Source organism: Marmota monax, unplaced genomic scaffold, assembly GCF_021218885.2.
Source record: "Marmota monax isolate L192 unplaced genomic scaffold, Marmota_monax_Labrador192_F-V1.1 WCK01_AAM20220418_F8-fsc00040, whole genome shotgun sequence".
Taxonomy (NCBI): Eukaryota; Metazoa; Chordata; class Mammalia; order Rodentia; family Sciuridae; genus Marmota; species Marmota monax.
The window spans coordinates 9069173-9092232 of record NW_026692782.1 but is presented as its reverse complement, the minus strand read 5'-3'; the positions used below and the strand labels follow the sequence as shown (position 1 = coordinate 9092232).

General features: G+C 44.8%; 1 protein-coding gene across 3 annotated transcripts in view; it reads left to right on the top strand.

Annotated features, from left to right (window-relative positions):
- Csgalnact1 (chondroitin sulfate N-acetylgalactosaminyltransferase 1) overlaps positions 1-23060 on the top strand; it is a 318906-nt gene that overhangs the window by 267233 nt on the left and 28613 nt on the right. For all 3 annotated transcript variants that reach the window (XM_058580407.1, XM_046447651.2, XM_046447652.2), the window contains exons 5-6: positions 8039-8255; positions 20680-20781. In XM_058580407.1, coding sequence (XP_058436390.1) covers positions 8039-8255; positions 20680-20781 — 319 coding nt within the window. The remainder of the gene's footprint in view (positions 1-8038; positions 8256-20679; positions 20782-23060) is intronic.

Genomic DNA, 23060 nt, shown 5'->3' with positions numbered 1-23060 from the left:
TTCAGTTTCTTCTCCCTGCCCCCCTCCCTCCCTCCCTCCCTTCTGTGCAGCCAGTACACATTGGAGTCTCAGGATAAACATTCTGGTTTCCACGGAGCTGACTTTCCAGTGGAGGGAACATAATAGGTGGGTAGGTCGGTAGGTAAACACACTCAGATAGTGGGCTCTAAGGAGACTAGAAAGGGGTGACCTGAAAGGGGAGACAAGTGACTGGGGTGGGGGTGAGGGGTTCAGGAGTGAGAGTAGAGAGGCCTCTCTGAGGAGGTGGCATTTGAGTTGCCACCTACTTGGTGGGAAGGATCCAGCCATGCGAGGACCCAGGGGAAACCCCTGGCCAAGGGCAGGTCCTTCGGCAAGAAGAAACTTGACAGCTGCAAGGAAATGAAAGAGAAGCACTTAATTCATGGCTGCCGGCTGCGCCTGGTCTCCATCCACTTTCAAATGCGCCCTTGCCTGGCTCGCGTCCTGATGCTTCTCTGAAGCCTTATTGGGAAGACCCTGAAGCATCTTGCCCCATCCATCAGGCCAGTGTCTCCCCATCTTTTTGAGCCGTGATTCACTGCTTGGCACTGTTAAGCAATCCCGTGTTCCTCACTGGGCTCCCTGACACCGCAGTCCTCTGCCTCTGAGTCCTCCTGTCCCTGGGACTTCTCAGTCTCCTTTGCCCTCTGTACCTGGAGGGTTGGTATAACCAGGCCTGCACCCAAACTCTCTTCCATCTTACTTTCTACTTTATCACCCAGCTATCTGGGCATCCATCAATCTATCAAATAGAAATTATGTATACTGTGGTGAATAATGCGATGTGTTCATCTCTGTATAAACTACACAGTGTTGAACGTAAAGATTCAATTGAGCAGATCAACATATCCATCATCTCATCAATTTATTTTTTTCCCGTGATGAGAATGTTAAAAAAAATTATCATAGCAATTTTGAAATACACGATGCGTTGTTGTTGACTGTGGTCGCCACACAATGCTGCTAGATTGTTCCTCTTCTCTGAGATTTTATACCCTTTAACCAGCAGCTTCCTTTTTCCCATCCCCCCCCAGCCTCCTAGCCCCTGAGAACAACCTTTCCACTCTCTGCTTCTGTGAATTCGATTGTTTTAGATTCCATGCAATATTGGTCTTTCTGTGTTTAGCTGATTTCATTTAGCATAATGCTTCCAACTCCACTCATGCTGTCACAAATGACAGAATTTCTTCCTTTTTAAAGGCTGAGTTGTATTCTGCCGTGTTTGTACACACCACATTTTCTTTTTCCATCCTGTTGAAGGACACTGAGACTGCTTCCATGTCTTGGCTCTTGTGAATAACGTCCAGTGAACGTGGGAGTGCAGACAGATCTTGAGCACACTGGCCTCTTTCTTGGTCTACAGACCCTCCCTGGTGGATCTCACCCATACCCACAGCTCCAATTTGTTTGGTGGGAATGCCCAAATCTGTGTTTAAAAAGTTCTGTCTGCTGACTGCAAACCTCTAATCAGCATATGCAGACCTTGACACCTGTCCCCTTTCTCACCTGCCGCTGGAGTCACCCCCACATCCTTCCCTTTCCCTCTGCTGATGACATTCTCTAACCACGTTCTGACCAAGCTCTCTAACCAGCCTCTTCCCCCTTCCCTCATCTCCACTGCCACCATCCTGGCTCAGGCCCTTGTCATTTCCTGCTGTGCCAGGTGGCTCCTTCCTCCTTGCTCTGAGCTCACGTCCTGTCATCCGCCCCCACTCTGCCCTGCTGTGATGTGATCCACTTCACACTTCATCCCTGTCTGTTAAACCACCTGGTGCTCTTGTGCACTAGGACAGAGTCACACCTGTGTGGAGGACTTAGCTGGCCCAGGTGGCATGGCTGCCCCTGACCTCAGGCTCATCTCCCACACCTTCCTACTGCACCCAGCCTGCGGCACTGTTGCAAGTCTGCCAAACCCATCCAGCTGTTTGGTGTTTGTTGTTGTTTCCCAGCATCTTCACTTATGCCATTGTCCTCCTTGGCCTGGACTCTCTGATCTTATAGGCCCCGCAAACAGCCACTGGGTCTTCAGTTCTGGTAAGACATCTTCTACCTAACCACCCAGACCCTCTACCAGGTGGGCGCAGCCTCCCCGACTGTTCACTGGGGCTGACTCTGGGAGGTGCTTACCAGATTACTTGTGCCGTCTTGCTTACCTTTGTGTGTTCTTCCCTAGAACGTGAATTCTGAAAGCCCCGCTATTTTATCTTGTTCATCTCTGCACCTCTAATATAGAACGTGATCTGGGGGAATTAATACTGGTAGCCACCAGAAATATCAAGGATGAAACTAATCGCATCACTTGAAAATGGATGATGTGGGGCTGGCAGGTCACCTGTGAGGAGCCCAGCCCACTGCAGCTCCAGAATCCTACATGCCTTCGGTTCCTACTTATTGTTAGATATCCCTGAGGCCTTTGTGAGGTGATAGGTATGTTGTAGTTTTGTGGGGTGGGGGAAAGAAAGTCGACTGCTAATACTAGTGATGGAGTAAGAAGGAGCTCTAAATAAGTGAGGTTCGTAGAAGTTTCTAACAGAGTAAGAACTAAATATTGGGTTTGTCTGCTCAGATCAATGACAGGAACAAGCACACACCGAATGCAGTCTATGGAAGTGAGAAAAGATCATTTATGAATCACCTCAGCAAGTACAGTGGGCTCAACCATTTTTTATCCAGTGAAAGAAATTCTCAGAGCTATGTGCCATGGTGCACACCTGTAGTCCCAGCAGCTTGGGAGGCTGAGGCAGGGGACTGCAAGTTCAAAGCCAGTCTCAGCAACTTATCGAGGCCCCAAGCAACTTAGTGGGACCCTGACTCTAAATAAAAAATTAAAAGAGACAGGGATGTGGCTCAGTGGTTAAGTGCCCTGATGTCAATCCCCAGTACAAAAAAAAGAAAGAAAGAAAGAATAAAAGAAAGAAAGAAAAAGAAAAGAAAGAAAGAAATTCTCCGTGGTAAACAGGGTTAAATTTGAGTGAGGATATGGCCTGAGAGTAAGGGACATTCCATGACCCCGCCAACAAGCAAAAGCTGCACTGTGGGGCTCCTTGATTGCTTGTTGACTTTTTAGCACCTGATCCTGGGGATCCATGGCAGTCTGTTCATTGCTTTCACAAATACCATGTGTCTACTATTGATCTGCGACATCAGAGCTGGCAAGTGACAGCACTGTAATAATGCCTCATTTATCTGGTGGCCTGGGATCGAGACATAACAATCTAGGCAAAACTTTCTAAGTAACTGAAGCACCATAGTTTTAAAAAAGTACTTTTTGGGGGGGGAGGGGAATAAAATCTTTCTCACATACTTACTTCTTTCTCTTCCTGAAAAAAAGGTCAGCAGAATATGCTCTTCCAGAATCACAGAGCAAGCAGGTGTGTGCTCCTTCAAGGATGTCTTCAAGGACAATTTACATGAGTGGGGTGTTTTTAATATTAAATGAACCCAGATAATTTTTTAAAATAATGTTCTGCCTCCTGTCCTGCTATCAGGAGTTTGCCTGTCACAGTTTATTTCTATCAGCATTTCTGCTTGTTATAGTTATTCTTTTCCCAGAGACAGTCAGCCCTCCGTATCCATGGGTTCTGCATCCAGGATTCAGCCAACCTTGCATTGAACATGTTCAAAAACATTTACATCTGTACTGAAAGCATGTAGACTTTTTTCTCATCATTATTCCCTAAACAATAGAGTATAACAACTATTGATATAGAATTTACCTTGTAATAGCTATTGTAAGCAACCTAGAGAGGATTGAAAGTATATGGAAGGATGTATGTAAGTTATATGCAAATCCTATGCCATTTATGGAAGCGATGTGAGCATCCTCCTTGGATTTAGAGATGCTCGGGGGATCCTGGAACCAATTCCCCATAGGTACTCAGGGACAAATATATTCTTTTTCTTTTGGGAAATATCTCCATCTCCCCTGAAAATCCCCCCTTTCAAATTTACTACTTGCAACATTTTACAGATAACTCATTTGACAACTGTCAAGATTATATAGTAAGTAAAAGCAAAAGCTGTAAAGGTCCATGGGAGGCTTAGATGTGGGCCAGCAAGCCCAGTACCACGGGCTTCACTGCAGACTTTATTCTGTCTATCCTGACTTCTCAAAAGCTCTTTCCAGGTTGCTGCTTCTCTTCTGTGTTCTGGATTCAGTGCTGCATGTGAAGGGTGATGCTGGGGAGTAAACTCTTGAGCCAGGCACTGTTCCACCAGTCAGTAACCAGGCAGGTGGAAGTGGGGAAATCACAGCTTCTCTGATTTCAGTGGGCCTGTCTGGTAATTCAAGGTCCTTTGATGTTCTCAAGTACCAAAACCAGTGGTTCAGGACAAAAAAGTTTAAATGCTGTGAGACACAGTGTCAGGAGGAGGATGGACCACTTTGGATTGAGACTACTGTGGGCATCTTCCCAAAGTGGGAAGAGCAGTCTCAGAGGGGGGACAAGGAGACTAGTGGGGTATGCGTGTCTCTGAGAAAGTGCCAGGCCTTTCCACAGGAGGGCAGTTACGGAGGGAGGAAAATGTGCCTTTCATAAAATTGACCATTAACCATTTTTAAGTGTCGAGTTTGGTTATGTTCGGGAGCTTCACATTGTTGTGCTACCAACACCCTATCCATCTCTAGAACATTTTCCTCTCCCCACATAAAACCTCCACGCTCATTAAACACTAGCTTCCCATGCCCTGCTCCCCGCAACCCCTGGCTTAATTAATCCTCTAGCTTATTTCACTTAGCACAGTGTCTTCAAGGACATGAATTCTTGTAGAAATTAGAAGAATTTCATTTCTTTTTAAGATCGAATAGTATTCCATTGTATGCATATGCTGCGTTTTGTTTGTCTATTCATCTGTTGATGGAAGTTCGTGTTGCTTCTGTCTTTTAGCTTTTGTGAATAATGTGGCTGTGAACGTGGGTTTAACTTTTTGAGGAGCTAACTGTCAGGCTGTTTCTACAGTAGCTCAGCCACTTTACATTCCCACCAGCAGTGCACAGGGCTCCAGTTTCTCCAAGGGTGGCCCCACAGGCTCACTGCATCTATGGAGGGAGGGAAAGGAAAAGAGGTGCCAGTTAGGGTGTCTGAAAAAGATCCAAGCTTGCTACAAAGTTCTTATTTTGATCTTTCATTTGTCTAGTGCATAAAATAATATTATCCTATAAAATATTACGAAAGTGTTGGCGTGGCTGACCCACTTTGTGTTTGCCATGAGTGCATGCCACCTCGAAGACTACAAGGCCACCCCGAATGCTAATGCATCTGTCTGTTTCCTTTCTGTTCCTTTGAGTTCCCACCACTAAAATAAAGATTCAGGAAGCAAAAGAATTCCTTTAGGTGTTGTCCTTTGTGTTCATAGCAGACCACCTGGGAGGACTTTCTCTGTGCAGGTGTCTAAGTGTGTAAGTGTGGTTGTGGTGGCGGTGTGTGGGCGTTGGTGGACTGTTTTAAATAACTTATCTTTAAAAGAGATGCAATTAAGGGAATCTCAAATCAGATTGATAAGACATAATTAAAATAATTAGAGTATGGGGAAACATACTCAAAAGTTGATGTAACAACTGTTTCAAGGCACAATTTGTGGAAGGTAGTGAGAAAGCAGTTCAAACGGTGTTGTGGCCATCCTGATGGGGGGCCCTCCCTCGCTCAGAGCCACTAGTCACCACAGCTGTGCAGACTGGGATCACTGTCACCCTGGGCTGATGATGTGTGGGGCTTCAAAAGACCACTTGTAGGCCACAGTTACAGGAATTGCTATTCATAACATTTATTGCATTCTCTGGGTCCTTTATAAATAGGTGTCTATCTCTTGAGACGGATTTGAATACACTGCTATCTGTGTTTTCAATTCTGTGGATGTAGATTTTTAAAAGCTGATGATTCTTTGCCTGGTGCTGAGAAAAAAGAGGGGTCAGTTGGAAAAAAAACCCTGGCCCACCTGCATCCTTTGCCTGTGTCGTTAGTGAAAGGAGAAGCCGTGCAGCTGACGTGGCGTGGGAGAAGCTTGACAAGGTGCAGACCCGACCGGGCAGGCCGGTTTCAGTTGTGCGGATCTGCCCTCTGTGACCCGCTGGGACTCCTCTGACTCAGCCCAGCCTCCTTTGGTTCCTGGGAGTTGATGACCAGCTGCTCTGGTCATCATTAGAGCTGGGGAAAGAGCCTGTTTCCTCAATGGGAACTAATTGCCTGAAAGAAGTAACAGACTTTGAAGGGAACCACTTAATGTTTTCAAAGAAGTCCTGTGAGCTTCCAGAGAAATAAATCTTTTCTCTTCCATCTCTGGAAGACTCTGAATTCCTTTCCAACATCAGCCAAGTAGAACCCTCTCAGCCTCCCTGACTTTGAAGGCAGTTGAGCAGTGTGCCCTGTTTCCCAAGGAACCAGCTAAGGCTTCCAAAGAGGACTGAGTCTTTGTCCTTCGGCACCAGGGTCCTTCCATCACCATGCTGACGGCCAGTGGATTATGCCTCTGTGTCTTTGGGTGGGCCCGTGGGACAGCTGTGGGGTAGGAAGCCACCTTGAGCATACACAGCACCTGGCTCTTCTCACCCAACCTCACGAAGATCAAAGAGCTGAAAGACCAGGGTGCTGGAGGGTGGAAAGCCCCTATGAGGCAAAGAACAGAGACGAGAACCTGGCGACGTTTGTGAAGAGGTATAGTTCCCACCGAAGAAGGGAAGAGGGGAATGAGGAAGGAAAGAGAAGGGGTTGATGAGCCACGGGACAACCAGTGACTCACCATAGGCAGACATTTTTCCCTGCAGATTTATTTCTGTAGCTACTCAGAGACTGGAAGGTGCATTCTCAGCCAATGAGATTAAGAGGAAGAAGGAGACAGGGAGCAGAAGATGTCAAGGATAAAAGCTCTCTGGTGATTTTTTTTAATGTGACTAGTTTTCCTTATTTTTTCTGACTTTAAGAAAACTCCCATAACTGATGATCTTAGGAAGAAACTGGAACCTAGACATTAAGGTCTTTGGGCAGGGAAGTTGTATCATGTGGGCTGCGGAGAGGCTCCTCCTGAGATTGGAGCTGACAAGCCACACTTGGTGGAGTTTCAGTCACAGTGGCCTAGGGTGGGACACAGTTTGAAGGGAACACAAACTGCCATCTCTTCTGCTTCTGTGTCTTCTGATTGTGCCCTGTCACAGTAGGGCTGCAGAAGAAGGGAGGGGAAAGATGGTAGCCAACATTTATTGAGGGCCTACTGTGTGCCATGCACCATTGTCGACATGTATCAAAGCACATACCCTGCGCAGCAAACTGTGGGGAAAATGAGGCACAGAAAGTTTGTGATTTTATACAAGAAATCTGTGGGGCTAAGATTGAGCCCAGGACTTCTGGCTTGAGTGTATGTGCTGTGAAGCCTTGAGCCACGCTGCTCAGGGGCAGGAAGGAAGATGTGAAGCTAAAGGATATGTCTGCTGGTCATACTGAGTACCCCATATGTAATCTGCTTTGATGCTTCCAGAAGCTTCCAAAGGGCCACATAGCCCACAGGTCCAGCCCTGAGCTCCTCCACGATGCCCTGAATAGATCACTGTGGTCAATGTATTTGAAATGGCCATAATTCCTAAGAGACAATTATAACACATACATTTTAAATTAAATAAACATAATCATTTTTATCTTCTTCTAATCATATTGCAGAAAATGTGAATAATAGCAGAAAAGAAAAAACACATCCCACTCTACATCACAATCAGTCTTATTCTGGCATATTTCCTAGCAGTCCTTTTATGAATACCTCTGAATAATATAAATATAGTTTTGTACAGAGCATTATACGCTTTTCCCCATGTTTTTCCTGAAGTCTTTGCAACTGGGTTTTCTGAATTGATGGCATTTGGGTTTCTCTTGGTATTTATAATTTGGAGCATTTTGAAATTTTCTAATAATTGTAGAGATTCAATATTAGTTTTTAAAGGCATTTTGTGCGAGGTCTCCATTATAAAAAAAATAAATAACTCAGCAGCAAGAATAATTCTTGAAACGGTCTTTCCTTGTCTTTGTGTTAACAGGGATCTACAGGACAGAAAGGGACAAAGGCACGCTGTATGAGCTCACCTTCAGAGGGGACAGCAAGCACGAGTTCAGACGACTGGTCTTGTTTCGGCCCTTTGGCCCCATCATCAAAGTGAAGAAAGAGAAACTCAACATGGCCAACACGCTCATCAATGTCATCGTGCCACTCGCCAAAAGAGTGGACAAGTTCCGGCAGTTCATGCAGAACTTCAGGTTGGTTTGTTTGCACACGTTTATCTCCCCTGGAACAGTGCGTCAGAATGCTGAGGTCACGTCCTGTCACCCCCTCCGTTTCCCCTGCCAGGTACAAAGGCCCCTTTCTCTGGCTGTTCAACTCTGTCTTCTTCGTATGAAGTTTATCACTGGTATTTGTGTTTCCCCAAAGCACAATGAGAAAAATCCCCGGATAAGCACATTTACCTTCAGAAGTGAAAATTAGGAAGGACGGGTTTTCATCAGCGCCTCCAAAGACGACCCCGTGCCCTTTGTGTTCAGTTCTGACAGGAGTATGTGCTCTTGCTTGGGGACAGCAGGAAATAAGACTCTCAAAGGCGAGAGGGTGACATTCTACATCCTAAGGAGCAGGGAGGAGCTGGCTAGTGACAGAGCCTTTGTGGACACTGAACCCTTGCTGGCCCAGGCCCTTGAGCAGTGGAGGGCTGACTTCAGTACTGTCCTACTGTCCGGCTCTAGCTACCCCTGGGAGGGGATGAATCAGAAACTGCTTTTTATTCTAAGCTTTATCCTCTAAGAGATTAAGCTTAGAACCAAGCCAGGAAGGCTTCAAGCATTCGTTTTTATAGCTACTCAATAAGACTAAGTGAGGTTTTGTTCTCAGATGCTCTGAGATAGTTTTCATGTCTGACTTAAAGCCCTTCACTCTGGGTCTAATAAGCTTTTATGGCCCAAATTCATAGATTGACTGAGGTAAACCAGCTAACATATTTAGTCTGCTGATTTTAAAGGTAGAATATAATTTTATCTATCATATTATCTAATCACAGAAGATCAAGCTGATTTTTAATCTTTTATCATTACAGTCACATTGTTAAATGCAGTCATGTTCCCTATGAGAATGTGGTTGGTACCTCTCAAAATCTGTAAATATGCTGGGTTTTTAAAATTTAAATGGTAATTCATTTATATTTAACTCATTTATTTAAAAACAGGATAAAATACTCTTAAAAGAGACCTTTGAGGTCATTTAGTCCAATTCTCCTTAATTCAGAATCCTTCGACAGCACCCACAACCTGTGGTTTGGGGATGAGTTCCAGACGACCACCTCACAAGCTGACTCTGTCCAGACCAGCTCTGGACAGCAAGCACTTGATTGTTTGGACCTCAAGTCTGCTGCCTTGTAATTTCCCCGCAGTGAGTCTAGTTCTAGCATCTGGGGAAATGACTGAACAAATCCATTGCCTCTTCAACATCACAACCTTTCAGGCATTTGAAGAAAGCTGCCACACCCTCCCTTGTCTTCTCCAGGTGTAGCAGTTCTTGTTCCTCGTTCTGACTGAGGGGTTTATGTGTTTGAGCTTCTTTCCACCTTCCTGTGGTGTTTCTGTGTTGGAATAGCAGGTGCCACTGGCTGATTAAACATGATGTCCTAGGAACCAGTGACCCTGTGGTCAGCCCTGGACATCAAATAGTAGCATTACTCATAGCAGCTGGTGTGCCCATACCTAGGACCAGTTTCAACACAAAGCTGCTCCTCAGTGGAGCCCTCAGGGGACCTGAAATGGCAGGATTCTCTAGGTTACATCTGCCTAGCTGTTTCCTTCATGTCACAAGAATTGCAACTCATTAAACATAGGAAGAAAAGTAGAAGGGAAGTATTATTGAGAAAAGTAAAAGTAATCACTTATGGGTCTCCAGGACAGAGATGGCAAAGTGAAATGTAATGTTAGCGAATGTTTACGAAACACACAAAAACCCGGGGCCTCATTTCCTGACTTTTACTGATCATGTGTCCTCAGCTGCACAAAGTGGTCAGAGGAAAGACTGTTTCTCAGATAGGATGTTTTGAGAACCTGTCACATGTCCCAGACACACTATCCAGATGTAAGAGATGAGAAGAGGAATTCCAGATATGGAAACTGTCTTCACAGAAAGTAGAACCCACTGGGCAGAACAGGCTGCTGGGGATTCAGGCTAGAGAGGCTCCCTGAGCAGATGGCACTGGACAGGAGGCCAAGCTGGAGTTGGCTCTGCAGTCCAGGGCTTCTGAGTCCACTGGGATGTGGGAGGTGAATACCTGCCGCTGTTTAACTCCAGTTAATAACTTAGCAAAGGTGGCATCGCAAATCACGAAGAAGGGATTGTTCATGACGTGGCGTTACGACAACTAACTAAACAGCAGGAAAAAAAATTAATTCTTATTTCACACCAAAAAACAAAGTAAATTCTGATCGACTAAATATTTAGATGCAGATATCATGATCATGGATTACTGGGAGAAAATGACAATGGGCTATTTGTCAAATATTTGACCCTGTCTTTATGATGTCCTTTCCTACCCGAGATTGGAAACTATGAACTGGCTGATGCTGAGGAGGACACTGTGAATGATCTGCATTTCTTTCTTTTTTATCTGTTCTATAACTTTTTATGTAGTTTCCCTAGGTTTTACATTTTGATGAAAATTGGTTTTGCTTTTTTAATTTAAACATGAATTTCTAGTTTATAGAAGTGATCCTTGGCTGGTATAAGATGTTTAAGCAATAGAGAATAAATTGTTTACAAAGTGACTCCAGGTCTAGAACTAACTATTATTAACATTAGTTGAACACCATTCCAAGCACCTTCCTTTCTCTATAGACAGACCAATAGCTTGCTAGCTAGGAATCCTCTAATGTGACATGAGATATACTCTACATTCTATCTCTAATTAAATAATCAAATTTTACCTTTCTTAAATTTATAGAAGAGAATCTGAAGCATAACAGAAGAAATTGCTGAACATTAAGAAAACATCTCTTTACTGTAAGAGATATTAGTACCTAAGTGATCCTTCTAAGGTTTAAAAATAAAGTGATTTTGCAAATCAAAAACAAAACCAAAGTTTGGAATGACTGTGTATTTGACAAAACAAAATGAAAATTTGGCATGACTGTGTATTTTTTATGACATATTTTAATTTTAGACTGGATTGTCTAAAAAATTGCAGTAAGAAAAGGAAATCAGCACCATCTATGCTTTCTCTGTGTTCCATCTTCCAATTTCTGTTAGCCATCCATTGTTTTGATCTTGTCTGAGTTTGCAACCTTCACATCCTGTTTTGTAAAGCAGGGTTCTGTATTTAAGTAGCTTTAGTGTATTCATCCAGTCTTCTCACAATAGCATCTCCATTCCTGCTCCCTATTCAGCTCTGTTCCATGGACAAGGATGTTTTTGGAGAAGGGTCACCCGTGCCTGAGCCAGGATCTCTGCCTGGGATCTTGGTAGGAGAAAGATAGCTTGGCTGACTGGAAGTTCCTAGGGCACACTTTCTTGGGACTTGGAGCTTTCTTTTGTCTCTCTTGCAAATGCCTGACTTTTGCTTGGTGGCCTGAAGATCCCTCTGTAGTCTGGAATCATAATAAGTTAATTAGGATCTATCTTATCTCAGTTCCAGTTATTCTAGCCATTTGCCTGGAATAGAGTGGGCTTGGTTGTTTTGTGGGTTCCTTCATTTCTGGGAGACTTTTCCGGTGTTCTGTTTTCAAGTACTTCTTCATTTATTGGGTTCTGTGCTGGGCACAATTGCCTACTTCAAGATCTCCCTTTATTAGCGTCTCCCTGATTTTCAATGTCTCAGGATTTTATCTGCGTTCACTTAAGCCCTCCCTTTATGTCAGTAATTTGATTTTCTGATGTATTCATTCTGTACCTTGCTGTTTCCAACTTAATACTTCTGTTTATTTTGGCTATTGATTTATTTCCTGAGTACATAATGTGCCTTTTAGTTTTTATCATTTCCTCTTTGATCTTTTTTTTTTTTTAAATCAAATTCACATTTTTGTAAAAAGGGTAAAACACTTGTAAGGAATTTTCTTCTGAGTTATGTTTTCTTGCAAGGCAACACTTTCATTTGCTTTGAGTTCTGTTTCTTCCTTAAATCTCAGGTTTTTCCTTTAATTGTGTTCGGACCCCCGGGGTGCGGTTGCCATGGTGTTTCTTTCCATCTTTCCTCTGAGTCCTGTGCAGGGCGACCGGCTTCCTGTTTGCTCTGACATGGTTTGAGTGGATTCTCCTGGGCTCCCTCCTCATCTTGATCAGAGCCGTTTGCATCCGCTCCCAGTTGCCTTCTGAGGACAGAATATTGTTCTGTTCACGGTGGGAATGAGTGGGTGATGGCGAGGAGTCCCTGGGATGGACATGTGAGCTGTGCCAGGCTCACTGGTCTGGTTGGGGGTGCATCCTTTTTCCTGGGGTGCGGTGTGTTTGGCTGGCACAGCAGGCTCTCAGGTGAGGGCTGGAACTTCCGAAAAAGTCAGCCCTGTTTGTTTCCCTCTCTTCTCTCACTCTGTCTTCAATATGCTCTCCACTTCTACAAGTCAAAAAAAGAGGAAAAAAAAAAAAAGTTTGGGCTCTTCCCTGAATGATTCTGTGGGGCATGGGGAAGAGACATAGCAAATAGATAGTTGGCTCTCATTGTGTCCCAGCCCTTCTCTTCCTGCTCTGACAAAGGATTCTGAGTACATGCAATTCTCTTTTTTTCCTTTGCTTCTCTCAAATCCACTTATTTTTGCAGGGGTGGGTTCACAGCGCATAACTAAGGTAGAGCCCCCTTACTTTCCTTGCAATGTTAAAAAAAAAAAAAAAAAAACAGAATCTGCCGTGGCTCTTCCTGCTGCTGGTGGTACCCGGGTCCTGGGGTGGGAGATCGGGATTCCTGTGGTCTCCCTGATGCTCCAGGGCTGCCTTGGCACCTCCTCAGCCATCAGGCTTCCTCCTGGGTGTCACACTCACACACACCCCTTCTGGGGGCAGCGCCTGAAGCTGAAGCCACAGGAGGCTACAATAGAACCTTCCATGTCCTTCCTTGGCCTCCTCTTTGTGAAATTTGGTGGCAAAAGAGAGCATCCTTTCCACTGGATTATTTATTGGTGGCCATATTTTTGACATTTTCCACTAATTTTGGCAAATGGCTTGCAGTTACCACTATTTGAGATTGGTTATTTAAAGCATCATCCTTCCTAGGTATCACCTTTCAAGCATCAACAGCCCTTGGCTGAGGAATCTTTCGTGTCACTTCATGTACCTCAGCTGTAGCCCTTTCTAGAAAGTGAAAATGTTGGCCCAGATTGGGCCCCAGGCAGCTCTCTGCTGAGCGCAACAGGGAGTTTTAGGCCTTTGACTTCAGCATAAATTCCCTTGTCATTCATCTACAAGAGACTCACGTGGCTAAGACTTAGAACAACACGTCTGCGTTTGTTCTTGTCCAGAAATAACGAATGTGGAACCTGGAATTCCCAGAGAGCAGGCCTGGTCGTGAGATTCAGCACGGCCCCTGGGAAGGCTGAGTCTATAAAAATGGCTCACCTCAGGTGATGGCCTGCCTGGGGTGAACTCTGCCAGGAACAGAAGGCCAAGTTTTCAAGCTCCAGAACTGTGTGCCTTGGGGACAAAATGGATTCCTGGGTATATGAAGTACTAAAGTATTTATTCTCATTGTTGCCTTATTACAATCATGGTCACCGATCTTAAAATTATTTGCATTTATGAAAATACAAATTTAAAAATCATTTTTATGAAAGTCAGTGGTCAGGGGCTCAATCACAAAATGGGAAGGGGATAAGTGTCCCTGGGAACTAATGGAAACCATCAAGACTTGACAGAATGGCAGGTTTTGTACTTCCCCGCAGACAAGAAAAAGGAAAACCAAGGCTACTTTACTTCAGCCCTTAGTACTTACTCAATGAGAAGAAGCCTGACAGTTGTTAAGTGAGACAAGTTTGTTTCTTAGCAATGGAACGAAGGGTCATTTTTTAAAAAAATATATTTTTAGCTGTAGATGGACACAATACCTTTATTCTATTTGTATGTGGTGCTGGGGATCAATCCCAGTGCCTCACGCATGCTAGGCAAGCTCCCTACCACTGAGCCACAACCTCGGCCCCCCGAAGGGTCATTTTTAAGAGGTAATGAACGCCATGAATGACATTTCTGGGATTTACAAAAATCATGACACTGAAGCTTCAGTATTTTCATCTCCCTGAGTAAGAATAAAAACCCCACCTGCTGCACCCCTCGAGAGCAATGAGGAGGACTTTGCTCCTGGTGTCCCCAGGCTGCATACACACTGTATGGCCCCATCTCTGGTCCTGGGGATCAGGTGGCTGGTCACTAAAGCAGACTCCTGCACCCTTGCTGTTGTCTTCCTGTCCCATGGGGGAACCACACAGATGCCACCTTCCATTGCCTTTCCCATGAATGTCCCACCGCCCTCACCTGGGATCCTAGGACTCCTCTACCTGTGGCCAGGAATGCAGTGGGCTCCCCTAGTGGGGCTTGCTGCAAATCTAAGTCCTGTTTGTATGTGCTGCCATTTTGATCGGTAGAGTACTGGCTTAAACCTCCCTGCTCTTCTTTCTCCTCCTCCTCCTCCTCCTTCTCCTCCTCCTTTCCCTCCCCCTCCCACTACTTTACCTTCCCCTCCCCCTTCCTCCTCCTCTTTGCCTTCAAAACTACGGTCTCACTTGTTTTTGGCTACTGGGTTTCTCTCAGCTTCCATGTGATAGAATTTAAGTTGATCCATTATTGTGTTGTGTGTTTTGTTTCATAGCAGGAAGAATCTCATAATCTCAAAGCTATAGATTTTCTTTAGATCTTTATCTGAGCCTCTCCAAGATTATAAAAAAGAAGTATTATACTATAAAATATTCTTTGTGATTTTGTAAAAAAAAAAAAAGACATTTATTTATTCATTTCAACTTTGCTCGCTTTTTATTTTGACTACTTCCAGCTGAGAACCTATTTTATTTTGCTGGGTTCCTCCTCAGACTGGGCAGATTATTTTTGTTTTCATGTTCTCCCTCTGTCTGGGTTCTCATTCTTCTCAAGGCCTTTATGATAGATTAATGCAATCTTATAAAAGTATTTTACTTGAATTTATCCCTTATTGGCCTAGAACCTTTAAGATGGTTCTGGAAATTTCTGGGGGAAAATATAAAGCACTAATTGTAAAATCTCAGATTCAAATAAGGCTTGAGCATTTGGCTGGGCCAGTTTAGGTGATAGGCCCCAGGTCATCAAGCACTGAGTTGCGCTAAAGGTGGGTTCCCAGTAAAAGGGAAGTAACCGACTTCGCATGATACAGCCATCTACCTTACCCAGGCCCCATACCTGGTTATACCCCTATACACTGGGCCCTCTATTCATACACCAGTGTAGCTCCAGGAAGTTTGTATAGCTACTGTGTTTGAGAAACACTGAGCTGGATCATGCACCTTGTTTGGATAAAGCTTTGTCTTTGGAGGCTTAACAGAAGTCGGTCTTGGTTTAATTCAAGTCGCAGGTCAGATAGAAGCATCTATCCAACTCTAAAAAAAATGGACAGTTGTAAAATTATCTTGTTTTCTATTCTAAAACAGGCAATCAGGTCTCATTTGCTTGGTTGAGAGTCAGAATTCACTCTCATTTCTTACCAGTGATCGGACTACTCAAATAATAGGAGAGTATAATAATGTATTAATTCATCATGACACAAGGAGAGCAGAAGAATACAACAAACCCAAGGGATAATGCTCCTTCTTGTTTCTTAAACAGATTTCAGAAGGCCCCAGTTGCTGTTCCCCTCCAGCGATGTCCCTGTTGCTCATTTCCGATCCCTGTGTGGCCAAGCACTTTTCCTCCTGTTGCCAGAGCAGACCATAGGTAGAGTTTGGAACTGACGGGCTAGTATTTATCATTTCATTTGAAGGAACACTCCTTAAAGCCTAGATAGATTTTCTTCTCATACTTGACACATTGGAGTCGAAAATTAACTTTGAAAAGAACAGCGATGTGATTTCCTTGCTGCTGTGCCTTTTCTGGGCTGTGAAAGACTTTCTCTGCTCCTCCCCACCTGTGGGGGCCTTCTCACCTGTCAAGGCTCAGCCAGGACGCTCCCTCTTCCTGATGCCCTCCCGCTGTCACTCACCAGAAATTAACCTTTCCTCCTCTGCATCCTGCTGCCTCGTGATACCTGTTACTGAGTTACTCCTTCAGGATTAACTATAACTGTTCAGCTGTCCATTCCTGTGATAAGCTAAGATGCTCCTGAGGTAGGTAAGGTGACCAGTTGTCCCAGTTTGCTGGGAACAAGGGATTTTCTATCAGCAAACCTAGGTGGCTGTCCCCCTTCAAAGACCACACAGAATCATCCTTTTTAAATCTTATTTCAATGAGAATTATGCACAGGGACTCACTGAATGTTTATTATTGAATTTGTGTGTTTTAGTCTAATATCCATTGCTATAAAAATACCTAAGACTGAGTATTATATAAAGAAAAGAGATGTAGGTCACAGTTTTAGAGGTTCAAGGTGCTGGCACCGGCTCCACTTCCGATGAGATTCTCGTGGCAAATGGCATGGTGGTAGGAGTGGCTGGGAAAGAGCTCATGGTGAGATCAGAAGCCAGACTCGCTCTTTTATAACAATCCTCTTGCAAGAACTAACCAGGGTCCACCCAAAACAAAATCAGTTTCCTTCCAAGGGCAGCAGTCCCAGTGACCTAATTTCCTTACACCTACTCATCACTTAAAAGTTCTGCCATCTCCCAACATCACGCGGAACTAACTTCCACATGAACCCTTGGAAACAACATCCAAACCCTAGCACCATGTTTTCCTATAGGACAGACATCCCCCGCGGTTTTCCTTCTCTCTTACCTGCTATGGCAGATCCCCAAACTTCTGTGCTCTTTGCAGTCTTCCTAGGTGTCCCCTGGGATGCCTGACAGAGTCCAAACATAAGTTCACCTCCCCTGCTACCCAGGGATCACTGCAAACACTGCATTCCCTGCTTGCAATGGTAGCCAAAGTTGTTAGCACTCACCAAGGCCACAGAGGCTGCCACCACCACCATACCTACCTCCGGCACCTCCACTGTGCCAGCATTTATTCCCCTGGCTTTGGCTCCCAACACCCCTCGGTTCTGAAAAGAAAGCGTCTGAGATTTTAGTAGCTCCATCTCTTCCTAGGACTCGCATGAGTGTTCCCAAGAATGAGCTGGGGTGCAGGACAGGCTCTGGGATGGGCATCATTCCTACGATCTCTACCCCTTTGACTAATGAGATGTTGTTACTGAGCCTGATTCCTCCTTAAGATAGTGGTTCAGAACGGAGGCCATTTTGCAGCCTCCCAACCTGGGACTGCTGGCAAGGTCTGGAGATTTCAGTTGTCACAACTGGGTTGGGGTGATGCTACTGGCAGGCTGTTGGCAAGGGCCAGGGACATGGGGGAACATCCTGTAATGCACAGGAAAGCCCCAACCACAGTAGGGAATCACCAGACTGTCCATGGTGCTGAGTTAGAGAAACCCTTGTTAGGATGAGTTGTCCTCTAAGAGTACAACCTCTTCCAAATGGGTCTGAGATCAGTGGGTGTCCAGTCCCCCAGATCTGCCCAGCCACACCTGACTGATTTCCATCTCAGGAATCAGGTGGAACCATCAATTCCCAGTTTGTATTTGGGATTTTGTTGAGGCATCCTCTGCCCTCCATATGGCCACACAAACCTCTCAGCTTAGTGGTGGAGTCCTGGACAGCAAGACCTGAGCTGTCACGTGTCTCATACTGCTAAGGTGACCTGGGCGGATGAGAACCAGGCTGGTCCTTGGGAAAACTGCCTTATGCTCCAGCTGCCTCCATAGCAAGGGACAGGTCCTTGGAACTGGTTTCTCACCTCCACATGAAGGACTGAACGAGGGTCCCTCACCCCTCCTCTGGGGCATGAGGTGCTTTGAGCCTCTTGGGAATGAGAAGCATAGGTGTATATAAGTGACTGCAATACATGTTCTGACTGAAAATTCATCTTAATTAGTCTGAGCAATCTGTGCTAAAATATCCTGGAGGAGAAGAACTGCTATTTTCCAGAAAAAAAAAAAAGATAAGGTCTTTATGAAACAGAAACAAGATGTGCAGCTTCCAGGTTAAGATACGGGAATGTCCAGTGGAGCCGCAGAGTGAGCAGAAGCAGAAGTCAGTATGGAGCCCTCCCACACAGGGGCCCTGGAGGCCGCAGCTCCTGAGAGGGTCCTGAAGGCTTTGCATGCAGCTCTGCTCTGGCATCCCGGAAGACATGCTCACAGAGTCATGGAAGTCACCTAGGGGGATCCAGGCAGCCTGTGCCCAGGTGAAAATAATGCACAGCACAAAGCCAGGAGTCTGTCTAGGCTGTGGATGGCACTTTCCTTCCTCTCATCTGTCCTACTTAACTTTTGAACTTAACTTTCCCTCCAAAACAAAGACACACCCACATATACCATCACCCCACCTTCTCTCTCTCTCTCTCTCTCTCTCTCTCTCTCTCACTGTCTTTCTCACACACATCTTTCTAGGGGATGGAGTCGAGTGAGAATGGTTTTGAAAAACGGCATCAGACAGGGAGGGAGCCCTGTCTGCTCAGGGCCGGCCTGTGTTCCCTGGGCGGCCGCTGCTCTCCAGTGGCAAGCTTCATTGTGCATAGTAGGTGGAGAACTTGAGAAGGACACACACGTCTTACTCATTTTTTAGGATTTCCTGATGGGGAGTTCGGCGTGTGGTGTGTTGTCCACAAACGGTTGTTGAGTGTGTGGAGGAAAGAACAGGTGAATGCTGGGATGGCCTGGAGGGAGACTGCTCAGCAAATTCTGCTTGGCCTTTTCTGAAAGCCTCACTTGGTCAGGAAGTGTCAAGGTCACTTTTCTTAAAAACAGGAAGTGCCTTGAATGGATTTTAAAATGCCAGAGAGGAACACAGCAAAGATATTACTGGAAAACTGAGAAGGCTTTTTTGTTTGTTTTTGTTTGGGGTTCTGGGGATTGAACCCAGGGCGCTGTACCAGTGAGCTACATCCTTAGTCCTTATTTTTTTTGAGACAGACAAAGTTGCCCAGGCTGGCCTTGAACTTGAGGTCCTCCTGCCCCAGCCTCCTCAGTGGCTGGGATTAGGGCATGCACCACTGTGCCCTGTGTGAATGCCTTTATTCAGCGGGTGACACTCTCCTCCTGATTCTGGGATGGGCGTTTTCCAGCTGCACACATAATTCTGAAGCACGGTTTTTCCTGTGCTTGGCCCTGTGTGCACGCCTTTCTTCCACCCTGGCAAAGGAACTTCAAGCATTATCTGGCACATTTGCCAAAGGGATCTTTTTTGTACAGAGACTTTTTGTTGGTCGGTGAAGATTCAGTCAGCAGAGACCGTGGCTACAAGGGAGCTCTCACTTTTGAAGCACGCAGTCGCACCCAGGCCTCTATCCCTAGTTCCTCACCCGCTTTTGAGATCTCCACCATCATCCTGAATTCCCAAGACAGCGCCTTCCTTTCTTCACAGGAAAGAAACAGAATTGTCAGACCCACGCCTGCCGCCAAGGTGGGCCTGCATGCCCCTTGCCCAGTTTAGCATCATCTTCCCTGACAGTTCTTCCATTGAATTCCCGTCCTTCTCGCTGCCTTTATGAACTTCAGTGGACGCCCTTCAGGGCCCAGCCGTTCCAGCCCCTATGACTTGCCATGCTTCCTGAATCCCATATTCTTTTTACCAGTGCCCAGAGGTGCCCGATTATTTCATTTGAGCTCATTTTACTTTCCAAGTAGGTTTTTTGAGGGCAAGAACCACCCTTTCTATTGCTTTGGATTTCTACCAGCAACTCCAGGAAGGTTCTCACTCCTTCTTGAAGGCAATATAAAAACCATTGACTAATCTGACCTCTGTAACTATAGCTCAGAGATTTCTGAAAATCTATGATGTAGATTATTTGGGGGAGGGGGTTAAGGAAAGTGATCAACACAGAGACAAAAAGAACAAAATGTAAGGACAATGCAAAATATCAGAATATCACAAAATACCATCTCACCAGTAGAATCTTTATGGAATTTGCTTCTAGAAAATACCTGAAAAATTATTCATATGTACATATAGAAACCTCTTTACACACATATTCACATATATGCACATACATACAAATATACACACATTTACACCCACACATGTATGTATGGAGTAAACCCTCAGCCGAAGAGCTTTTGGGTGGAGGCACACAAGGAAAGAAGCTAGAATGTTTACAAACATTCTAGTCTTGTCTTCTTAGAAGTTAGCTTTTTGTCTGCAACACAGAATCCGTATCTTTTTTACTCGGTAGACTTCTTATGGGGTTAAGAACCCCATGTGACACAGTGTGGCCCCAGTGGGATTAAGCATATGGCAATTTGGACCTATCATGCTTTGCATCTGAGTTTTGATTTGTCAGATCTGCATATTTAAATTTCCTTGTTTTCCTAGTAAGATAAATGCAAATTCCGGAAATGGGATGGCCAACTAGAACTGACTTGGTTTCCCATCCCTTCTCTTCTGGAAGTTTACTTAGTCGCCTTCAAAACCCTTTTGTTCTTTACAAAAAAAAAAAAAAAGAAGTAGTATTTGTGCCTTGCCTGTTGATGTGAAAACAGGAAACAGACATCCTTTTGTCTTCCAGGGAGATGTGTATCCAGCAGGATGGGAGAATTCACCTCACTGTTGTTTACTTTGGGAAAGAAGAAATGAATGAAGTCAAAGGGATACTCGAAAACACTTCCAAGTGAGTACCGTCTGGAGCTGGGACCAGGAGTCATGGTAACTGAGCTCACAAATACACACCCCACGCTGAAACTTCTGCTTAGTTTTATTTTCCTTAACACTGGGCAAACTGGGAGACTGGTCGCTGGCCAGGTATAGGGAAACCCAGAGCCTCCTTCCCCAGGAGGCCACCCTGTCTGACACTGGTCTTCATCAGGCAGGGGTGAGGATTTTGGCAGAGGAGATGAACTGTACTGAGCAGCAGAGTGGGCAGCAGAGGCTTCTGTGAGCTGCAGCATGACTAGAGGTGGTCACTCTGCACCACAGATTGAGAACTTGCACTGTGCAGAGCAGGATTTAGGGAGAGCTCAGCTGTGCACCAAGCTCTGTTTCTGCCCTGGCTTAGAAGGCCACGGTGATATCTGTGCTCAGAGCTTGCCTGTGTAGCAAGCGGTCTCACCCTTTTGCCTACCGTTTCTTATGCATTCAGAGATGCTAAGGGGAAGCCAGAACAGAAATTCAGTCGAACAGAAATGGTTTAACCAAAACTTTAAGACCTAGGTTGTGTATTTACATTTCGCTGATCAGTTGAGGGGGAATACCTGTATTCCAGAGCAGCACAGATGGATGTTTTAGTCAGCTTTCCTGCCACTGTGACCAAAAGACCTGACAAGGAAGTTTATTTGGGGGCTCACAGTCTCAGAGATCTCAGCCTTTAGATGACTGGCTCCATGGCTGTGGGCTTAGGGTGTGGCAGAACATCATGGCAGAAGAGTGTGGCAGGGGAAAGCAGCTCAGGACATGGCACCAGGAAGCAGAGAGAGACTTCTCCTCTCACCAGGAAACAAAATATATACCCCAAAGGCATGCCCCCAAGGGACCCACCTCCTCCATCCACACCCCACTTGCCCACAGTTACCTCCCAGTGAATCCTTTGAGGACATTCATGCATTGATTGGGTTAAAACTCATAACCCAATCATTCCACCTCCAAACTTTCTTGTTTTGTCTCACACATGAGCTTTTGGGGACACCTTATATCTAAACCATACCAATAGATTTTTTCACTAACAAAATAAATGGCCCATCATGTACCAATGGCACTACCATGCTCCTCTTTGATTGGTCACTGAGGTTTGTAGGGCTTAGTTGAGTGATTGTGCAAGTAGTTTCTACAAATACATGAAGCTTTGAGGGTGGTCAGCAGTACTCAGTGTCAGAAATAGTCTAAATAGGTCCACCTTGCTTAGATATAATCAGGACCCTCTGTTATTACTGGTAAATGGTCACATGATAATGGATATGGAAGGATAAGATTGCAGGATTGAGAGCATTTAGTGTTGATTTTCATGCTTGTTAGTAGTTTTGTATTAAAGGACACAAGATCAGAATGCTAATTAAAGTTCTTCAAACATTATAAAGCAAAGGACACCAACTGTAGCTCAAAGGTCAAATTTGGCCACCTGTTTTTGTGAAGTTTTAAAAGAATACAGGCACATTCAGTTTGTTTACATATTATTTATGGCTGCTTTGCAGTACAACTGCAGGCAGAATTGAGTAGTTATAACCAAAACTATTAAAAAACATAAACCATTTACTATATGGTCCTTTACAGGAAAAATTTGCTGACCCCTAAAGCAACAGGGGTTTTTAAGATTATAAAAGTAGTTAACAGCCTAAAGTTAAGTAAGGTCCATGTTTCAAGGAGATCAAATAGAAGAAAATAACTGAGTATCCTATATGAAAGTAAAATAGAAATCCCTATACTCCAATGTGTTGCAATATCCTTCTCATCTCTGCTTAGGAATGAAGAGCATAAATGATAGAATTCTTGTCCTCTGCCCAGTAGCTAGGTTTCAACATCTCTGCCAAAATCCATTCCTAGACATTGGTTCTTTTAAGTTTCCCAGGTGATTCAAACGTGCATCCTTGACTGGGAACCACTCCAGGGGAAGGAAGTGCTGTACCTGGGGCCACGCCCTTCACTGCAGCCAGCTGCCCCATTCCAGTGTATTATAAGTAGCTCTCAAGGTGACTCTGCAGTGCAGCCAGCAACGACAAGCTCCGTCCTATGAGGTCTGGCACCTTTTCAGCACATCAAAGAGTGTTCAGACATTTTCTGATGGTTACACTTAGTCTGTTGAATATGTAGAAGGCTCGTTTCAACACGTTATGGGAAATGCCCTTTCCAGTGACTAGAATGCTTAAATAATTTTATCAAGGGATTTTTCTCAGTGCCAAGTTACCCAGCGAGCAGAATTCTCAACCAGAAGGTTGCTTGGTGAACAAAGAATGCACAGAA